General features: G+C 39.0%; 1 protein-coding gene and 1 pseudogene across 2 annotated transcripts in view; both read left to right on the top strand.

The window, feature by feature from the left end:
• elf1 (E74-like ETS transcription factor 1) overlaps positions 1-21416 on the top strand; it is an 81942-nt gene extending 60526 nt beyond the window's left edge. For both annotated transcript variants that reach the window (XM_088343596.1, XM_088343595.1), the window contains exons 3-9: positions 7036-7210; positions 12318-12419; positions 13135-13296; positions 13368-13451; positions 15421-15613; positions 17778-18080; positions 19801-21416. In XM_088343596.1, the coding sequence (XP_088199722.1) occupies positions 7036-7210; positions 12318-12419; positions 13135-13296; positions 13368-13451; positions 15421-15613; positions 17778-18080; positions 19801-20482 (1701 nt within the window). In that variant the 3' untranslated portion in view covers positions 20483-21416. The remainder of the gene's footprint in view (positions 1-7035; positions 7211-12317; positions 12420-13134; positions 13297-13367; positions 13452-15420; positions 15614-17777; positions 18081-19800) is intronic.
• On the top strand, positions 6501-6645 carry LOC148360163 (U2 spliceosomal RNA; annotated as a pseudogene).
• Positions 21417-22395: the final 979 nt, after the last annotated feature.

Raw genomic sequence — 22395 nt, 5'->3', positions numbered from 1 at the left:
TGTTGAATCCAGAATGACGGGTTGTCACCGGATCCCGGCTGGAGATCGGTTCAGGCCCGACCCGACGGACCGGTTCCGGGTTGATGGTCCGATTCTTCCGAGAGATTTTGCATTGTTCGCCCTGGCTTTGTTTAAGGCTGCGCTCGCCCGGCTGTGCAAACTTTGTCCACCCGAGTAATGATAACCTTTGTGTTTCTGATTGTCTGTGTCGTGTTGACACTGAAGATGATAAATGCACAGTGGGAATTGGAATTTTTATTTTATTTTGTAGCGCTCTTCTCCATTTCATGCAGATTTACTATAACGTATTATTTGGATCCATACTTAGTGCAGACTATCAAACAGTGGCCTATGAGGCTTTTTAATTCGACTCAATGAACAAAAAGTAAAAATAAAATTTAAAGTATAGCACAACCCCAGGATATGGCGACCCCGCCTGACTTAACAGTGTGGAATAAGATATTTTCGGACCTTCATTACAGCATTTTCCTCTCTATACGACATCAACAACAAATTGGTTTTCTGTTTGTGGTTACGATTGTGCAATTATGTCTCCAGGATGCTTGTCTGCTATTGGTGGACATCAAATATGATGCTGGTCCACTATTGGTTTGCATCAAGGCATCATAAGGATGCAGATATGCTTTTGGCGGAACTACGACCCACAATGCCTTTCTCTTCATTGAGTTTTAACATTGTGCGCTTGTAAAGAATTTGCGAGTTATTGTGATACAAAACCATTTTTATACTGTGTTTATTGCTATACATTGATGCCAAAGGTAGAAGCAAAATATGATAACCAAAAAAAAGAAACTTTTGATTATCAAGAAGTACGGAGAAGGCACACAAACTGCTACCTTAACGAAGTTGCGTGGCCGTAACCAATCGAAGATCGGGACTATTGTTAAAAATAAGGATGAGAGTAAAGCAAGAACATTTAAGGGCATGATAATATTTATTTACTATTGTTATTGCTCTTACAACTTGCAGTGATGCTAAACGGAGAAGCAAAAACAAGATAAACATTGAAACGAAGATGGTGATTATAGGATAGAAGGCATTCTCATTGTAACCTTCTATATGGAATACCACTGTAAACAAACTAAGGAAGTGATTAAAGCAACTAAAACTTCTTAGGGCATGACCATCCTTGCTGGTAGAAGTTTTACAATCAATTTTCATTTAAATCCGCTGTCGCCTCCCCGCTCTGCATCCACCCACTAACTCCACTGTACCAGCTCAAGTCACATTGCACAAAAGGTAAATAAAAAAAAACACACTTCAGCTAATTAGCATAGTTTTTATCCACTGTCACACCTCAAATTCCTCTTGCGATCCCTACCTCAGAAGGGAATGATATCATATCCCTACGGTCTTCTTTACTACTTTTTTAACATTATATTCTTTCAATTTTCGCTCACTGTGCTGGATTTAAAAGCGTAAATGGTCAGATGTGGCTCACCCTAGTTTGGACCTGGACTCCGTTCATTTTTTCTAATTGCAAAAAGTGGTTTAGCAAGGTAATTTTTCAACAACAAAAAGGGGAATTTGCAACAAGGTCAATGCATTAATCACAAAGCAGTTAAGTGGAAATAACAGAGCGTGCAAAGTGAGTTTTGATGCATCTTTGCTTTTGTGTCCATGTCACTTATAGAGAACGAGAGGCAATTCCGTGACAATTGAATTCACTTTTTTTATTAAATGGACTGTGTGTAATATTTAGTGGTTTAGTGATACAAAAAAACTTTCATTAATTTAAAAAAAAACATCGATATGAACACTTGACAAAAATAAATGAACTATCACATCAATGTAAATTTGTAAAAAAAACAAAAAAAGAAAACAAAAGTCGAGAAATTTATATTATATAGTTCGTTCAGTTTCACTTTTTTTTAAGCTTAAATCATTGAGTTGCATAAATGAATTGACTTTTTCTTTATTTTTTTAAATTTCCATTAAAAAAAAATAATTCTGCTGTAATTTTTCTGAATTTTTTTAAACCTGTTTTACTATGTTTATTCTGTTATTGTATTTGAAAAATACTTAAAATGAGCAAAAATCAACTGCCAGTAGATCCTTTTTATTTTGACTATGTTAAGAATTTTAATTTCTTATTGTTTTATTTAAATAATAACACAATATTAAAAATGAGCAAAAATCCGTGCACAGCTTAACTTTATTTGAAATATTTTATTTTTACGCAGTGAAAGCCCAACCAGTTTCATCAAAAAAGTTCTTAGATATATCTTTTTGCTTAATGATCAGATAATACCTTGTTTATTGCAGTTGATGGGGACCGGAACCCCCTGCAATATGCGGAAATCTGCCAAGTGCACTCTACCTCCCAGTGGTAAACAAAAAAAAAACTTATTTCATTTAAAAAATATTGATGAAAAAGGAAGGAAATTTGTAAAAAAAAATTGGTAGAAAAATTTGCATCAATTTGATACAAAATGAGACTCACCTAGATGGCGCTGACATAATTATCCACCATCTTGCTGCTACAAGCACCCCAAAAAACAAAAACCTTTTAAAAGGCTGGCCAAAAAATGAATAAAATGGTGTGGTTTGGTCATTCTGAGTCTCCGTAGTTTCCGTTCTTCCTTGTGCTTTATATCACAACTCGTACTACACAACACAGTGTCATCCAGTTGTCAAATATGCGTCTTTTGAAGTTTGATCAAAATGAAAGTCTAGTCACGTCTTGTTTATTTGTATAGCCCTTAATCACAAAGAGTCTCAAAGGGCTGCACAGACCACAGATTATTGCAAACTCCAGACTCTTATGACACCATCCCCTGATCTAAAACCTACATGAGGGTAAGGAAAAACTCAAAAACCTCAAGTCAAATCATGTTTATTTGCTTATCCCTTAATCACAAGGAGTCTCAATGGGCTCACAGACCACATACTATTGCAAACTATAGACTATTATGACACCATCCCCTGATCTAAAACCTACATAAGGGTAAGGAAAAACTCAAAAACCTCAAGTCAAGTCATAATTGTGTAGCCCTTCATCACAAGGAGTCTCAAAGGGCTCACAGACCACAGACTATTGCAGACTGCAGACTATTATGACACCATCCCCTGATCTAAAACCTACATGAGGGTAAGGAAAAACTCAAAAACCTCAAGTCAAATCATGTTTATTTGCTTATCCCTTAATCACAAAGAGTCTCAAAGGGCTGCACAGACCACAGATTATTGCAAACTCCAGACTCTTATGACACCATCCCCTGATCTAAAACCTACATAAGGGTAAGGAAAAACTCGAAAACCTCAAGTCAAGTCTCAGTAGCCTAGATGGTAAGGCGCCCGCTTTGAGACTGGGAGGTTCGGGTTCGCGCCCCGGCCGAGTCATTCCTAAGACTTAAAAAGTGGTCGGCGGCGCCCTCTGTTGGCTGCGGCTGCATCGGCTCGCTACAACGGGTCAGGTGCAATCGACATTTCGTTCTGTGTACATTGTTACACAGAATGACAATACAAGGAAATTATTATTATTATTATTAATTGTGTAGCCCTTCATCACAAGGAGTCTCAAAGGGCTCACAGACCACAGACTATTGCAAACTGCAGACTATTATGACACCATCCCCTGATCTAAAACCTACATGAGGGCAAGAAAAAAACTCAAAAACCTCAAGTCAAGTCATGTTTATTTGTGACGCCCTTAATCACAAGGTGTCTCAGAGGGCTGCACAGATCACAGATTATTGCAAACTACAGACGATTATTACACCATCCCCTGATCTAAAACCTACATGAGGGTAAGGAAAAACTCAAAAACCTCAAGTCAAGTCATGTTTATTTGTGTAGCCCTTCATCACAAGGAGTCTCAAATGGTTCACAGACCACAGACTATTACAAACTACAGACTATTATGACACCATCCCCTGATCTTAAACCAACATAAGGGCAAGGTAAAACTCAAAAACCTCCGCATGAGGAAAATGAAGAAACCTTGAGAAGGGATCGCACATGAGGTAATCCCCCTTTAAGGATGACGAGGCTGCATTAGTAAACAATAAAATATAAAATAATCAAAGTATAATAAAATATAGAATAAAAAGGATGACCAGGTTGGAATGGATGTAGCATTAACAAGTAATACACCGGTATTGATAGTGTACTCATGTTGGAACACTACCTATAATATAACAAAACATAAAAGAAGACAGCACCGGATATGTTGCAACACTAACAAAGTAAAATAACTTTATAACAAAAACATATTCCTTTTAAAATGCATTAAAATGTTTCCATTAGCGTCATTGCAGACTGGCAACATTTCAATAGTAAGTTGATGCCAACAGCCCTTGATTAAAAGTGAGAAAAGGACGAGCAGGCTGCAGGAAGATGAAGTCAGGAGGGATAATGGCTTATCTGTGCAGCGAGACAAGTCTCCATTGTTGGCGTCAACCTCAGGGGCATGCCAGGTGCTCCTGGGGGAGGGCACCGCATTTTTTTTGGGGTCCATTTTGGCTACATTTTAACCATCCTGCTCAGAAAAAAAGCACAGTAGTTTCCATCATGTTTCCTTTGCTTTGGATTTGCTTTGACTACAACGAATATCCTCGTCGAGTTTCCCGTTAATAGTATCGGATATTGCTACAAGCGGCCTTGAAAAAGTCAAATGTGTGCCTCCCTATACAAACTCAATCAGTGTTTTTAAAGCAGTGTGCCCCAAGGGGCTGGCGATAAACTAAAAACATCAGAGTTTTGCCCATTTCCGGGAAATTGAGCTTATTTTAAAGGGACAGTGTGTATTGTTTGACCATTACAGTGTTCCCGCGGATCCTTTAAAAGTCTTAAAAGGTATTGTATTCATTATTTTAATAATAAGACCGTAATTGGCATTAAAATGTCTTAAATCCAAATTTTGAACGTCTTAAAGATGTGAACACATTAATAAAATGAATATTGATTTAATCGTTTATTTTTTAACCTTTAAAATAACTTTCAGTAAGACCAAAATGATTATTTAATTTTAACAAACATTTTAATCGGATATTCTATTTCTCATGAATAAAATGTTCATTAAATATGGAATTCCTACCCCTAAAATCTAAAATACAGTTACATTGTTATAAATAAAATTAATAGAAAATATCTGTTTGTTTTATAGTAACCTTTTTTTCTTTATTCCTTTATTTTTTTTTACTCTTGTTTTTAAAAATAAAATATCCCTCTACTTGTATTTGAGTGTTTTCATTCATTTTTTATTTATTTTATCTCCATGTATTTATTTATTTCCCCTATATTGTGCGTGTCTGGGTATTTGGGTTTCCGGAATGTTAAATGGGGGGTAAATTAGTGGGTTATATTGTGTAATACTTTAAATTACATTTCGGTGTCTGAAAAATTGCTAAACAAATAAATCCGGATGTGATGAAATGCCGTCAGTGCAGAAGGCCAATCTTGACGCGTAATTTGCTGTCCTCTAGTGGCTTGTGATGAAACTGCATTCACTAAAAAAACAACACCAAACCGGTCTTGGGCGTCGATGTTTAATTTTAGTTTTAAATTCTACCCAATTGCCCATATACTGTACATTTTTAAATTGTAGATATTCAATGGGAGCAAACTGAGAAAAAATATATATAATTAAAAAGCATTATCCATATTTTATAATAGAATAAAACACCCCCCAAAGGTTTAAATTTAATCAGTAGTTTTGGAGAAGAGAGAAAATATGGAACCAGCATTAATATTTCAGTAAACCCAAAGTAATTGTGTAAAATCACATTCTGACCATAAATCAATCTTATATGATAGTAAGGTTACTTCTTCTGTTCCTAAAAGGGGCGACCAGTTTGATGCAGTACTCAAATATCAACTTAAAATGTTATTACAACGTTATAACGTCTATGTGATTACCAGGTTTTCAGTTAGACATTAATACAATGTGATCGATCTTTGGGGGAGCGAGAGGATTTCTTCTTCCGAGGGGGGAGTGTGATCGAAAATAATTGGGAAGCACTGGTGTAAGGGAAGTGTAGTAATTTTAATATATTTACACATATTTTGGACATTTAAAAAAAAAAGTATTTATCATGCTAATTATGCCAGTTGGGGCTGGGAATCCCCTCCTCTATCAATCTGCCAGAAAGAGTCAAAAATGTAAATGGGATGTTTACACAATAAACTTAATATAATATAATATCCATCCATCTATCATCTGCACCGCTTATCCTCAGTAGGGTCTTGGGGGTGCTGGAGCCCATCCCAGCTGTCTTCGGGCAGTGGGCAGGGGACACCCTGAACTGGTTGCCAGCCAGTCGCAGGGCAAACAGGGACAGACAGGTCACTCGCTCATTCACACCTAGGGGCACTCTGATTTCCTCCCACATTCCAAAAACATGCATGTCCGGTTAATTGGCCGGTCCGAATTGTCCCTGGGTATGAATGAGTAAATGAATTGTCTGTCTCGGCTGGGATGGGCTCGAGCACCGCCGTGACCCTACTCAGGATAAGCGGTGCAGATAATGGATAGATGGATAGCTAGAAAACTCATGTGATAGTGACATCATTCTTGGTGACCTATTTTCTTATTTCTTGGACTGGAGATGGAATAAGAGCTTGCTCTGTCCACTCCACGCATCGGCCCGGTATTGCAGTACCTCCGGGAACGGTGCATTCGCAATGATCGCAACAAGGCTTTAGGGCTAGGACCTTAGCTTGGCCTTTTGGCTGAGAGTAAGTGTCCCGGCTCCTAGGCTTTGTAGCGTATAATGAACTGACCGATAACGGATAATGGATAATGAATAACGAAGATAGATCAATAACCCTTAAAAACCCCATTTAACAATAGCAAAGGTGATCGTATGGCAGTAGCTCAGGAAACAAAGCGCTCGTCTTGGGATCAAGAGGTCACAGGTTCGATTCCCAGTTCCTATATGTCAAAGCACTAATGCCCTCGATTGGCAGGACGCTGCTGTCGGTGTGTGAGTGTGTGTGAAAGTGACTCTTGAATCTTCTGTATAAAGTAGACCTTTTACTATATTTAAAAAAAAAACCATACTTTTGTGGCAGCTGGACGACCCGTCAGTGTTCCCGGCGGTGATCGTGGAGCAGGTGCCGGCCACGGATCTTCTGCAGGTGTACTCGGGTTTGGAATCGGACGAGGTGACCAACGGGATCATGATGGATAGCGCCATTCACGTGGCTGAGGCCCCCTCCATCTTGGTGGGCGGAGTCGACCTGACAGGTTTGAGCCTTTCCTGTTTTTCCTTTTTCTTTTTGGGTGGTTTAAAAGAATAGATAGAGACGATAGATACATTATTCATCCCCGTAGGGAAATTCACACTTCCAGCAGTATCCTTGTGTTAAAAAAATAAAATAAAGGATATAGAATACAAAAATAAAGAGCATTTAGATAGTGATGTGAAAAATACACACTGTAACTAAAATAGGGTAAAATGCAAATGTGGGGGTGGGGTTTAATGTGGGCTTTTACTTCCCCGGGTGGAGTTAAAGAGCCTCATGGCATGAGGGAGAAATGATCAGGATTGCACCCCACCTCTAAAGAAACGCATGGGAAAAAATATATAAATAATATTAAATAATAAGATGAAATAAAAATTCTTCACCCCCAAAAAGACGTCAGCATGACAGAATGATGCTATCTTAGAAATGCTAGTTAGTAGATCGAGTTATAATAATAATAATAATGAAAAAAAATCAGTGTGCCATCAAACTTTGTCACATTCAGTGCTAAAACTTATTTATTGTTTAATTTAATTTATTATTTTTATTTTTATTTATGCCTCCATTTATTTATTCTTCATTTATTTGCGTCCATTTTTATTTAAAAATAGCTTTTATGTATGTATTGATTTATTTATTGATGTTCTTGTGCATGCCTTAATTGATTTATTATTATTTTAAATTACTCATTTTATTTATTGATGAATGCTTTTATTTATGCTTTTATTTATTTATAAATATTTGTTTTTGTTTTTTTAATAAATTTGTTATTGTTTATGATTTGATTAATCAATTATCTTTTAAAATTGTAATTAGTTACTTCATGCTTTTTATTTGTATTTTTTAAATTTTTGTTCATATGTTTTTCCTTTTTATTTATCAAATAATATACTTATTGTTTTTTGTATTTATTAAACACTATTGACATTTTTTCCGCTTTGTTTTTTATTGATTTATTTATATTCAAATGAATTCATACTTTTTTATTTATCAACGTTTTTATTTATGTAGTTTTTGTTTGTGCTTGAATTCATTTGTTCATGTTTTTTCATTTTATTTCATTAATTAATGGATTTGTACCTTTTTTCGAGCCATAGTGTTTTTAGTTTTGTATTTATTTGTTTCTTTTACTTTATGATTTAATTTATTATTTTCTCCCATGCGTTTCTTTAGAGGTGGGGTGCAATCTTGACTTTAAACCAGGAGGTGGCAGCAGAGAAGCCTATGATTTGCAAGCATTTCTCAGTCGCGCTCGAATAAACTCTTCCCTTTTTTCTCTTGGGGTGTTTGTTCCGCTCTGAACGAGCCTAATAAAATTAAGGTAGAAGCCGATAGGCGCAATGGAAAGTAAAGCATAAGGGCTCTTTGAACTCAGCTTGGCATTGTTAGTACATGCTTGATAGAAAAAGTATTTAACCTTCAACTTTTTAAGGACACCTCAAACTACGCAACTCCCTTTTGAGTATTCATCAGTGTTTCAACTAATTATTTTTCGAATTAATTGATTAATAAATGATTTTCACATATACCGTATTTTCCGCACTATAAGGCGCACCTAAAAGCCTTTATTTTTTTCAAAAGCTGACCATGCGCCTTATAATACAGTGCGTCTTGTATATGGATCAATATTAAGTCTCAAGGTCTTGCAACTAATGAAAGCAGCCGCCGACTCGATTTTCCCCCGAAGGCGAAGTCGTCCGCGGTGTATGCTGGGATTTATATACCGGCGTTTCATTTCCTAACCAATGTGTCAATCATCATTTGAATCAGTCACTATTGGCTAAAGTTATTCGGAGGTAAAGGGGGCGGATCATTTTTATCATTTACAGGCTCGCATAGGCTAAAGGGCGAAACAAAGCCTGCAATTGGCCAAAAAAGATGAATGTGAATCACACGTTGGGTTGCACTACGGCATAGAGAAAACATTTTTTACTATTCTGTTTTAGTAAATATTTTACTGTCCTGGATTTACTACACTCACGGTTGTAAGAAGACCATGGTTACGTTTCGTTATTGAACGTGATGGCTGCAAGAGAACTTAGGTGAGCTATGCGGCTTTATATTTTCCCGGTATCTTGTTTTAGAACGATCTTGATGTTTCTGTGATGAGTCTATTTTTAAACTAAATTTAATTCAAAGTATTTATCCTCATATGAATGGTAAAGAACCCCGTTTCCCTGCACAATAAAATTCTTACTTTGCTGTCCACACAGTTGCCAGCAAAAAATAAAATGGAAACTAAGAAATGTTTGTTTGGTGACATCGTACAGACACTGTTTCCGTCCATGTATGAGACACGTATTTGCTTCTTTGCTAGCTTTGGGAATGTTAAGGGGGTAATAAGTTTGACTGAACTATCTGACTGTTTTGTCGACGTTCCCATTGTAGCGCCTTATAATCCGGTGCGCCTTATGTATGGAAAATATAGGACCAAAAACGATTTTTGGGGGGTGCGCCCTATAACCCGTTGCGCCTTATAGTGTGGAAAATACGGTATGTATATTTTTTTTTTATCGCCAAATTGACAGTTTGAACCTAGGACAATCCAAACTATAGAAGCTCCTTTTTTTTTCTTCTTCTTCAATAACTTCCTAAATCAAAGATTCCTTTGTCTTTGATAATAATGTCGTCATAAGAGTCCATTAAACCTTGTTTTCGAAGGCAGCGTTTGAAAAGTAAATCGTGGCAAGTAGAGCGGCCACATTCCTGACACGCTCCGACCAATCGGCATTCAAATTGTTAGGGGGCGGGGCCTTTTAGTGCCGGTGATAAAATCTGATTTCTCTTTTATCTGCAAAATTTTGCGTGAGTGCACAAAGATAAGTCACCGGTAGCCATCTTGAAAAGAACGGAGCTAGCGGAGGCAGTTAGCATGGTCAGTTGGCAGGATCTCATCATATTAGGTCAGGGGTGTCAAACTCATTTAAACTCGGGGGCCACACGATAGAACGAACATTCTCTCGGGGGCCGGACGGGTAGATTACAGAGTAAGAAATGAAAGAAAGACAGAATGTGAGAAACAAAATAGATAAAAAGAGAAATAACGAGAGAAGGGTAAAGAGAGAAAGAAAGAAATCCAAAATTAAATTGAAAGAACGAGAGGAGAGAAAAGAGGAGAGAAAGAGAGAAGGTTTGAAAAAGAGGAGGGGGGGAAGTAACAGAGAGAAAGACAAAAAAGGGAAAAGAGAGACAGCAAAAGAAGGTAAAAACACAGATAGAAAGAGACAAAGAAGAACAAAAAAAGAGGAAAAGAGTCTGAGAGAGAGAGGGAGAGAGAAAGAGGGAGAGGGAGATGTATGTATATATATATATATATATATATATATATATATATATATAAAAAGATAGAGAGAGAGAGGTAAAAAGAGAAAGTGTGAGAGAGCAAGAGAGAGAAAGAGATACAACTACAGCGTTTTTTGTGAGAGGCACCTGGGTTTGGCAACACCAAGTGGACGTATTTAAACGTGCAGCTCGTTTTTCTCTTGCCCTTTCGTTAGCGTTGTCTCAATCCCTTAGCGGGCCTGATCCGGCCCGCGGGCCGCCTGTTTGACATCCCTGTATTAGGTCATGTAGATTTCTCTTTTTTTTATGGGCGGGGTTTAAATCCTTAAGTCAAGTCATGATTATAGCACTTAATTATAAGGAGTCACTGACTATTGCAAACCAATGACTATTATGACACCATCACCTGATCTAAAACCGACATGAGGGCAAGGAAAAACTCAAAAACCTCAACATGAGGAAAGTGAAGAAACCTTGAGAAGGGACCGCAGGATGACCAGGCTGCAATAGATGTTACATTAAAAAAACAATAAAATAAAAAATAAAATAATTAAAGTATAATACAAAACTTTCCGACATCCCGCCGGCTGAATTTGTTTCTTATTTTTCATTTTGTCTTTGTTATACCAGCTCAGTAGCCTAGATGGTAAGGCGCCCGCTTTGAGACTGGGAGGTCGGTGGTTCGCGCCTCGGCCGAGTCATTCCTAAGACTTAAAAAGTGGTTGGCGGCGCCCTCTGTTGGCTGCGGCTGCATCGGCTCGCTACAACGGGTCAGGTGTAATCGACATTTCGTTCTGTGTACATTGTTACACAGAATGACAATACAAGGAAATTATTATTATTATTTTTTTTTTTAGTAAAGAAAAATATTTTTTATTTATTTATGTTATTGTACAAAATTCTTTTTTTAAAACATAATAAAAATAAAAATGATAAATGTTGATTATCTAAGTAATTTAAACCAACTAATTAATTTCAATAAAAACATAAAAAATGTAAGTTCATTTATTTTCTACATTGAAAAAAAATAATCTACAAAAAAACCCATACATTTATTTTTAATTAATGCATTCAAATATACACACTTAAAATAAATGTATGTAATTACTACGTTTAAATGTATACATTCAGAATATAATTAAGTATATAAATAAAATTCCAATTAATGTATTTTAATAATCGTAAGTAAATAAATACATTAAATTAAATACATTCTCACAAATTTAAGTTAATTAAAAAAATTCAGATCCATTTATAAAATAAAATATAATGTTTGATGTGCTCTCTCTGCCCTTGATCTCAGCAATAATCAACCCAGGATATGTCTGTGTATTTCTAAATGGGGGTTTTGGAGAGAAACCAACTAATTATAAGAAGGAACTTTGAACGAAGCAGACATGCTTTTAGGCGAATTTTTTTCATCTTTTTTTTTTTTTAATTTGAACTACTAAATATTTTACTCTATTTTTTTCTCTGGATTGTCCTTGATGCAACGAAATTCGACGAATTGGATGACGGCCAGGGGACTTAATTAAATTACTCCAGCTTTAGAGTTTTCGGGTATCATCTCAGACTGATCGTGATGTTTCTGTGATGAGTATATTTTAGCACATCTTGAATTGCGAGAGTTTCCAATGATATGTATGAATATTGGAGCTAAATGTAACTAAAATACTAAAATTGCATTTAAACTCAAGTAAACATTCATTCATTATCTGCACCGCAATCAAACAAATGTGTTTCAATTAAAGAGCTTAAATTTGCCCATTTTCATATTTCTGACAAAAAGGTTTGAATCCCTTGATTTCTTTTTCCTCATTTTTCAGAAACGGTCTCCGCGGCGGAAGACAGCATGGAAACGAACGAGGCCGCCGCCGCGCTGCTCAACATGGAATCGCCCAATAACATTTTAGACGAGAAACGCATGTGTAAGCATTTCGTCCTTTCTCCTTTTCGTTTACTGTAAATTCCGGACTACAAGCCCTTACTTTTTTTGCTCCCTTTTTAAACAATGTGGATTAGAGCAAGAGAGAGAGCAAGAGAGAGAAGAGATAAAAAGAGAAACAGAAAGAGATAAAGAGAGAAAATGGGAAGAATAGAAGGGCAAGTACAGCGTTTGTGGCCTTGGCAAGATCAAGTGGACATGTTTTAACCTGCAGCTCGTATTTCTCTTGCGCTTCCCTCAGCGTTGTCTCCCAGGCCGGTTTGAATCCCTTAGCGGGCTCGATCCGGCCCGCGGGCCGCCTGATTGACACCCCTGATTTAGAGTCATCTGTTGGCAGGAAATTCGGTTGCCCTGGCGCTGTTGTCTAGAAACATAGGGGACACATTTTACGCGACGCGGTCCCAGTTAGAGTTTTTTTCGGCACTGTAGTAAATATGTGCCCGTTTTTGTAATTGCTTTCTGGTACTGTGACATGATTCAAACACGTGATAGCCCAAAGGTGTGCGCAGTGCTTAAAATCCAAGAAATGGCAAGATAAAGTTCATTTTTATGGCTGTTTAAATCGCTTAAAATTCAGTGAGTCTCGTTCTAAAGTTTTGTTCTTATATTTGAGTCTGTCGCTTTTAATCAAGTGCTCTCAGTCGTCCGGAATTTACCTTTTTCGTTTTGAATTCAAATACATTTTCTGTCCTTTGCAGTTCCCCACTATGGAACTTTGCTGGAATCGGACCTTACCTACGCCCCCTTAAGGCCCGATAGCATGGACAACTCCAACCTTGACGTCTCCTTGGACGAGGACACCTCATCCATGGACGAGGTGTCCCAAAAATGTCCCTTAAAGCCACAGAAAAAAACAAAAGGTTCGCTCCCAGAGTCATATTTTTGTATTTCCTTTTCTCCAACCTTTTTTGTCCTTTTCCATCCGTCCCAGTGAGGAAGCCCCGAGCGGTGCGTTCGTGTTCCCCCATCTCCACGCCGAATCTCCCCCTGAGGAAAAAGAGCAAAGAGGGCAAAGGTGAGCCTCCACGACAGCCAATCAAAAGCAAGGTGGTTGCGCCTCCTGTGGCCGGAGGACCAAAAGTGACTGATGGCTTTCGAGGACACGTGTCCCGCCCACATCCATCACTCTGTCACCACGGCAACTCGGGAGCTTTACTGTTTTTAAGCACAACTGGCGAACCGGTTACCTGCCTCCGGGTTATTTAAACCATCCCTGTCTTTGAAACAAGGTCGGACAAGACTCACTCCGAGAAGATGTCTAAAAGTGAAAATATGTCTCTTATATGTATATTGTATCTATATTATATATCTATATATATTTATATGTATATCTAGAGAGAGAAGAACCAAAGAAAGATGGAGAGAGAGCGAGCAAGATAGAATGACAGACTGAGACAAAGAGAGAGATAAAGAAAAAGACAGAAAGGAAGAAAAAAAGAGAGAGAGGGGTTCAGGGAGAAAGAATCAAAGATGGACACAGAAAAAGAGACAAAGAAAGATGGAGAGAGAGCAATATAGACAGTTCGAGACAAAGAAAGAGATAAAGAGACGTATAAGGAGTAAAAAAAGAGAAAGAGAGAGAAAGGTACAGGAAAAAAGAATCAGAGAGAAAGACTCAGAGAGAGAGAGAGACAGAGAGACATGCAGAGAGAGAGAGAGGGGGAGAGAGACAAAGAGTGAGGGAGATAAAGAGAGGGAAGAGAGAGAGGGAAGAGAGAGAGGGAAGAGAGAGAGAGAGAGAGAGAGAGAGAGAGAGAGAGAGAGAGAGAGAGAGAGAGAGAGAGAGAGAGAGAGAGAGAGAGAGAGCATTATAGACAGACCAAGACAAAGAAAGAGATAAAGAGACGGATGAGGAGAAGAGAAAGAGAAAGGTACATGAAAACAGAGAGAGAGAAAGAGAGGGAGAGAGAGACTCGGACTCAGAGAGAGAGAGACAGACAGACAGAGAGAGAGAGCCATAGAGAGAGAGACAGACAGAGAGAGAGAGAGAGAGAGAAACTTGACTTTATGTTTAAAAAAAGTGTCAATTAGCTTGAGTAGCTTGGATAAGCTAAAATGTCTATTACGGAAGCCCAAATAACCAATTTGCAAAGTTAGCTTGTCCTATTGGTGCTATTAGCGCTTAATGACCACTCACCTTACACAGCATGTGACAGTCACTCATTATTTGGCCAAATTTGACATTTTTTTCCAACTGTTTCCTTCTTTAGCCACTTAGCTGCCGTTCGAGGCTCACACCTAGACGCTTTTGTTCTTGTTAGCAGTTCCATAGGAAACGGGCTTTAGAATTTTGTGTTTCTCTTTCAGGCTTCTTTAGTGTTTCATCTTCCATTACACACTGTCACTTTAAAGCAGGAGTTCCCAAACTTTTTCCTCTGAGGGCCACATAACTTTTCCCTTCTCTGATGAGGGGCCGGGGTTAGTTTGTAACAGAAAAAGTGTGATGATTGCAGGAGTGCCTAAATGTAAAAATTTATTGTACATCTCACCTGCAAAATAGATGGTAAATGTCAGTCTCACACGACACCATTTACTTGTTGACATTAAGAGTGATTTATTGAACAAGTCTCATTAAATCTCGTGAGGTCCCGTGAGACTTGCCCCAAACACCCTTCTCTGATCTGTGAGACTATGTCATCTAGTGGTGATATACTGGTACTTCACTTTTTCTGCTTTACAAAACAACACCAAAATCCCAAAATATAACATTTTAACTAGTCAGCAACCCTTGTTACGCCGTATAAAATAGTTACTAACTAATAGTTAATAATGAAAATAGTTCAACTTTATTATCAAATATAAATACACGTAGATGAAAAAAAAAAAATCAAAATTCTTTCTGGTATTGTTCAGGGGACCGGACCAAATGTGGAGGCGGGCCGCATCCGGCCCGCGGCCGTAGTTTGGGGACCACTGCTTTAAAGTATTTGATAAACACCAATAAAGCAAAGAGAATTTTGTTTACCTTTGGTCCTGGTCTGCAGGCAACACCATCTACCTGTGGGAATTCCTGCTGGCCTTGCTGCAAGACAAGAACACGTGTCCAAAGTACATTAAGTGGACGCAGCGAGAGAAAGGAATCTTCAAGCTGGTGGACTCGAAAGCCGTCTCCAAACTTTGGGGAAAGCACAAGAACAAACCCGACATGAACTACGAGACCATGGGACGGGCGCTCAGGTGGGGAGAAACGTTGATGTTCCCGTTTCGTTTCTATTGGGATTTAAAGTCTTAACACTTAAAGGTCCTGAAGGCCTGCTGGACTTTTGATAAACAAATCCGTGTCCCTACCATGTCCGCGGTCACATATCATTGAAAACTCTCGCAATTTAAGATATGCTAAAATATGCCATAAATTCCGGACTATTAAGCGCACCTGATTATAAGCCGCACCCACCACATTTTAAGAGGATAACCGCTTTTGTACTTACACAAGGCGCACCTGTATATAAGCCGCATGCGCCCACATTAAAACATGTAACACAATCACAAATTTAACCCAAACCTGACTTTGAGTCCCGCGATTGTAACTGAATATAAATTACACAGTCCAAAAACCACAGCTGGCAAACTGAACGGAAAATGATACCGGTACTTAAGGTTTGATGCAGACCTGCAGAGTCCGGGTCCCGTTGAAAAGAATCCAATGATAAAAAAATGTATATTTCCAAAGGTAAGGGTGGGAAAAATATATATCCACTATTGTCCGCTGCGTCCACAAACACGTCTCACCTTTACTCCACTTCCCGTCAGCCGCTTTTGTTTTCGCCCCTTCTTTTTGATTTGCCCGTGGAAAACATATCAGAATAAGTCTCTAAAATAAATACATTATTAAAATATACAGTTGCAAATACATATTATACATGGTTACACATATTTACAAAGGAAGACGGTACACCGAGAGAGTTTTCAAAGCTTTAATAATAATATTATAACTTTCATCCCAAACCGTGCCTGTTAAGGGTAGCAAAACGCTACTAGCAACACGCTCGCAACACAGTAAACGGCTCTGTTAAAAAAACATAACGTATTTGTAGTAAGTACGGTAAGCCGTCCTCATCTTCCTCCTTATAACTGACGTCATCAAAGTTGTCTTCCCTTCCCGTCTTCATCACGATCAGTCTGAGACGAGATACCCGAAAACTATAAAGCTGGCGTAATTTACCAATTAAATCCCCTGGCCGTCATCCAATTCGTTAAATTTCGCTGCATCAGAGAATCCAACAGAGTAAAATATTTAGTCCAAATAAAAAAAGATGAAAAAAAAATTAGCCTAAAAGCATGTCTTCTTCGTTCAAAGTTCCTTCTTGTAATTCGTTTGTTACATCAAGGACAATCCAGAGAATCCAATAGAGCAGGGGTGGCAAACACGTGGCTCTAGAGCCGCATGCGGCTCTTGGCCAATAAAAATGCGGCTCGTTGCCTCATCATATTTTCTATATACTGTGACTCTTTGCCTTGTTTCATGTTTAGTTTTTTTTTGTGTGTATTGAGGGTGGACACTTGAAATCAACACAAGAACAATACTTGTTGTATTGTAAGGAGAGGAGTGTGTTATGGGAAATAATATGTTTTTAATTGCGTGTGTTTGTGTGTGTCTGTCTGTCATGGCAGGTCAGTGCGTGGTGTGGCTCTTTGACTCTCACAGTTCAAAATTTCGGCTCTTTGTGTCAAACTTGTTAACCACCCCTGCAATAGAGTAAAATGTTTAGTCCAAATAAAAAAAGATGAAAAAAATTCGCCTAAAAGCATGTCTGCTTCGTCCAAAGTTCCTTCTTGTAATTTGTTCGTTTCTCTCCAAACCCCCCATTTAGAAATAAACCGACATATCCCCGGTTGATTATTGCTGAGATCAAGGGCAGAGAGAGAAAATTTGTTTCACGCGTTCAGTATAAAATTTACATTACATGTCCATTTGCAAAAATCATTATCTCCAGTTACTGCTGAGAACAGGGGGACGCTGAAGTGAGCCATTGTACCTTACCTACACTGAACTGATCTATTTTGGCCGCAATCCATTATCCTCGACTCTCGCTGATAGCGGGGGCCGAAAGAGCAAATTTTTGTCATGCACGGCGGCTCTTTTTTTCTGCTCTTTCTGCCGAAAATGAACAGCACCCACGTGGCCAAGATCCTTTATCCCCGATCGACTATTGCTGCAAGCGGGAACGGCAGAATGCATGTTTATAACGGGTTTTTTTTGCATACCGCAGGGGGTATCTAGTCCTTATTTACCGGGTTTATCGTACTTGTCATGAATACGGGTATGTAAACAATTCCATCAGATCCTTTATCCCATTTCCATTCGGATTTTTCCGTGAACGTAGTCTCTGATTGCCTGCAGGTACTACTACCAGCGAGGCATACTGGCCAAGGTGGAAGGCCAACGTCTGGTCTACCAGTTCAAGGAGATGCCGGCCGACCTGGTCGTGATCGAAGACGAAGACGACGGGTCCGACTGCGGGCAGAGACCGGCCAACGGGAGGTCGGCGTCGACGAGGGGGGGCTCCAGGGGGCGGGGCCACCAGCAGATCAAGCAGATGAAGAAGGAACCGGTAGAGCGACGTCTGCAGCAGGAAGGACAAGCTGAGCAACTGCTGCAGATACTGCAAGCTAGCCAAGGGAGCGATGTGGCGCAGGCTTTGAGGTATGACCGACATAAAAGCACTTTGTTGATTCAGTCCAAAATGTCATTTTAGAGTACACCACAACTCAGCTGAATAAAACTTTCAATGTATCTATCTATTTATGTACCTTGGTCATATCCCTCGAGACACATACACAAAAACAAAGATAATGAAAAAAGGGTAAAGTCGCAAAAAACACACACAAAATTCTTTGGGGACCAAATGCCCAAAAACCCAAACCAGTTAAGTACCTCGGCACCCAAGTCGGTCATACTTTCGTCCCTCCAGATGAAACGGGACACGAGAAAGCGGCCATGTCACTCTTCTGTTCAACAGCACGGCCCAACAGCTTTCACTGGTTTACCCCTGCCGCATCATAGAACGTGTCCAAACATCCCACTACCCTTTCACAACACCTCTCAACTCATTCCCATCACCAACAAGAGCTCTAGCTTGCACTAGATTTAGACCTCTGTCCTCCAGTCCATAACACCATCCATCCACGTCAATCGCAGCCTTCCTCTTTCAATGTACAATTTAAAAAAAACACCTTTCTCCCCACCCAATATTTGTATTTAATCTCAAAACGTATTCCATATTTCTGTTGTACTTTTATTTTTGTATTTTTTATTTTTTTTAAGATAAAAATACTAATTTTATTATATATTCCAATGGCCAAATTTTTGAAGGTTAGAAAATACAAGTTAGCATTTTCTATGTCTGATTCCTTGGCTGTAAAAAGGAAAATTCTGCAAAATAAACTAATATATTTAAGTCACTTAATATGTTTCATCAACTAAATCCAATATCAAATTACAAACCAAATCAATTACACTACTTGATTAGCTTAGAGAAGCTAAAATGTCTACTACGGAAGCCCAAATGGCCAATGTGCAAAGTTAGCTTGTCCTGTTGGTGCTATTAGCGTTTCATGACCACTTACTTTACACAGCATGTGACAGTCACCCATTATTTGGGCAAATTTGACATTCGTTTCAACTGTTTCCTTCTTTAGCCACTCCTGTTCACCACTTAGCTGCCTTTCAAGGCTCACAGCTAGCCGCTTTTGTGCTTGTTAGTAGCTCCAATAAATTTAAGACGATTAATACATTTCATTAAATTGAAAGATATTTGTAATGATTTCAAGTAAATAAATACATTTGAATGAATGCATTTGAACTGAATAAGTTGATAATAAATTAAAATGAATGCATTTGAAATATATTTCGGTAAATTCAAATAAATGCATTTTAATAAATGAATTCAAATAAATAATTCTAGACAAATGCAAGTAAATGAATACATTTTGAAACAAATATTTAGATTAATACAAGTAATTTAATATATTGAAATAAAAATATCTAATATCTTACTACAGTTAAATAATACAATTCAAAATGAATGTAAAAACATAAACAATAAAATAAATACATTTACATAAATTTAAATTGACTTAAAAAATATATTTAGAACAATTGCAAGTAACTTCATGCACTAAAAAAATATTTTCATCGGAAAAATATTCCACAAAATAAAATGATCTGCCATATGTAATATTACATTGTTCTAATCATTTGATTTTGCTATTAACCAAATAAAAATGTAATAAAGACAATACACTTAAAATGATCTGATCTACTTGTTTGACTATTAAATTAAGAAAAACAAAAGCCAAAATTATTATTATAACAAATGATTCCATTGTAGCTGTATCACACCAATCTCCATTTCTCTTTCTAGATCAATTACCGATCCGGCCTCCCTCCCGGTGTTCCCCACGTCTACGGGTCCTCTTCCGCCCCTGCCGCTCCCCAATGGGGACTCCGCCCACTGCTCCCCGCCTCGCATCCTTCTGCAACCTGCCCAGACCAGCGAGGTGCTCACCCTCCAGGCCGGGGACAACCTGCAAGAACAGCTTCTAGTGACCAACCTGAGCCCCACGGCGTTCTCCGCCCCCTCCCCCTGGCCCGGCCTCCCCCGTCTGCTTACCATCAACACCGCCTGTGGGCATACCATGGTAGCACAGCAGCCGGGCACCGTCATCGCCACCGTGCTGAAATCGGCCGACTTGTGCGGGCTGCAGGTCAAAGAGGAGCTGCTGGACTCCGGCTACTTCCAGTCGGTCGTGGACGGAGACCCGTGCCTGGCCGGCGTTTTCGCCAAGGAGGAGATGGACGCCGGGGAAGCCGAACTCCAGTACCGGACTGTCATTATCGACAGCAGCCGGGAGCATTCGGGCACGGCGCCACATTCAGAGGGAGGTAGCCCGTGTGAGGGGCTTACCCCTGTGGAGGAGCTGGAGGTGCGAGGGGAGATGTCCCTGCAGTCCCAGCAGACCTTCAAAAGCCTTCAGGAGCTTCCTATGTCCATGCAACTGCCCGCAAACTTTATCCAGATAAAGGCCGAGCCTGCAGAGGCCTGATGAGTTCTCAATACAAAAAATAAAGCAACGGGAGGAGGCCATCTAGATGTTCTTCCACATTGCTGCAATCCGACCCAGGGTCAGGATTCTGGTCCTCAGGATTGAATCGTTTACTCCGTTTTTTGTGCCTAAAGAGATGTATCCAGGGAGGGTTACTTTTTGTTTTGCAACACGTCACATTTCAGTTTAAGGGGCGGATGATGACAAAACCAAAGTCTTCCCTCGAGGAGAACTGTTTTCGGATGAAGCAGGGATGCCGGACAGCCAAACGTGCCAGTTAGTCTTTTGTAGTCCAGCCCGGTTGCAGGGAAATTGTCATATACACTTGGTAGTGGCAGTTGAATAGTTTAGAGCTCAGCGAAATTGACGTATGTGTCCGTCGGTGTCTGTTGAGGAGTTCATACCTTAGCGAAATTGACAGATACACCTATTAAGGGCAGTCGAGGACAATAATACCTCAGAAAAATTGATGCATATATCTGTCAGATGCAGTTGCCGAGTCTAAAACTCAGAATTGACGTATATACAGACATATATATCCGCCAGATGCAATCACAGAGTTCAAACTTCAGCAAAATTCACCCACATGTCCTTCAGTGGCAGTCGAGATGCTTCAACCTCTGTTGAATTGACGTAAATCTCCATCAATAGCGGTCACGGAGTTCAAATTTCAGCAGGAATGACGTAGATATCCGTCAGTGGCAGTCGAGAAGTTCAAACCGCGGCCAAATTGAGGTATACATTTGTGAGTGGCAGTCAAGGAGTTTAAATTGCAGGGAAATTGATGTATTCACATTTCTGGAGCAGTAAAAGAGTTTAAACTTCAGAAAAAGTTACATTTACACCCCCTCAATGGCAATCAAGGATTTCAAACCTCAATCAATTTGACATTTTTACCTGTCAGTGGCAGTCAAGGAGTTGAAACCTCAGCAAAATTGACGAATACACCCATCAGAGGCGGTCAAGGACATCAAACCTCAGTGAAAATAACGTTATTATCCATCATTAACAGTCACAAAGTTAAACTCTAGTGAAATTAACATATATCTCAGTCAGTGGCATTCGAGGAGTTCAAACCTCAATCTATTTGACATTTTTACCTGTCCGTGGCAGTCAAGGAATTGAAACCTCAGCAAATTTGACTCATATACGCATCAGTGGTAGTCTAAGAGTTCAAATCTCATTGAAATTATTATTCATATCCATCATTAGCAATCGCAGAGTTCATTCCTTTGCGAAATTGACATAGATCTCTCATTGGCAGTCATGAAGTTTAACCCTCAAAAATTTGGACTACTATACCAGTCAGTGCCAGTCGAAGAGTTCAAACCTCAGCGGAATTGACTTATATACCTGTCTGTTGGAGTAGAAGAGTTTAAACAATGGGGAATTTTTCTTACTTGACCAGTCAGTGGCAGTTAGAGTTTAAGCCCCGGCAAAATTGACATTTGTATATCAGTAAGTGTCACTCTAGATTCTAAACCTGAGCAAAATTGACGCGTATGCCTGTCAATGGCAGTCGACGAGTATAAACCTCAACAAATTTAACAAATTCATCAGTGGCAGTAGAAGAGTTTAAACCTCAGAAAAATTGACACATATGACTGTCAGTGGCAGTCGACGAGTGTAAACCTCCACAAATTTGACTACTATACCCGTCAGTACCAGTCGAAGAGTTCAAACCTCAGCAGAATTGACTTATATACCTGTCTGTCGCAGTAGAAGAGTTTAAACCGTGGCGAAATTTTCTTACGGACCAGTCAGTGGCAGTTTGAGAGTTTAAGCCCCGGCAAAATTGACATTTGTATATCAGTAAGTGTCACTCAAGAGTCTAAACCTCAGCAAAATTGACGCATATGCCTGTCAATGGCAGTCAACGAGTGTAAACCTTAACAAATTCATCAGTGGCAGTA

This window comes from Urocampus carinirostris, chromosome 9 (assembly GCF_059441175.1).
Source record: "Urocampus carinirostris isolate Australia breed hairy pipefish chromosome 9, RoL_Ucar_1.0, whole genome shotgun sequence".
Lineage (NCBI taxonomy): Eukaryota > Metazoa > Chordata > Actinopteri > Syngnathiformes > Syngnathidae > Urocampus > Urocampus carinirostris.
This window is presented reverse-complemented; position numbering and strand designations above follow the sequence as displayed.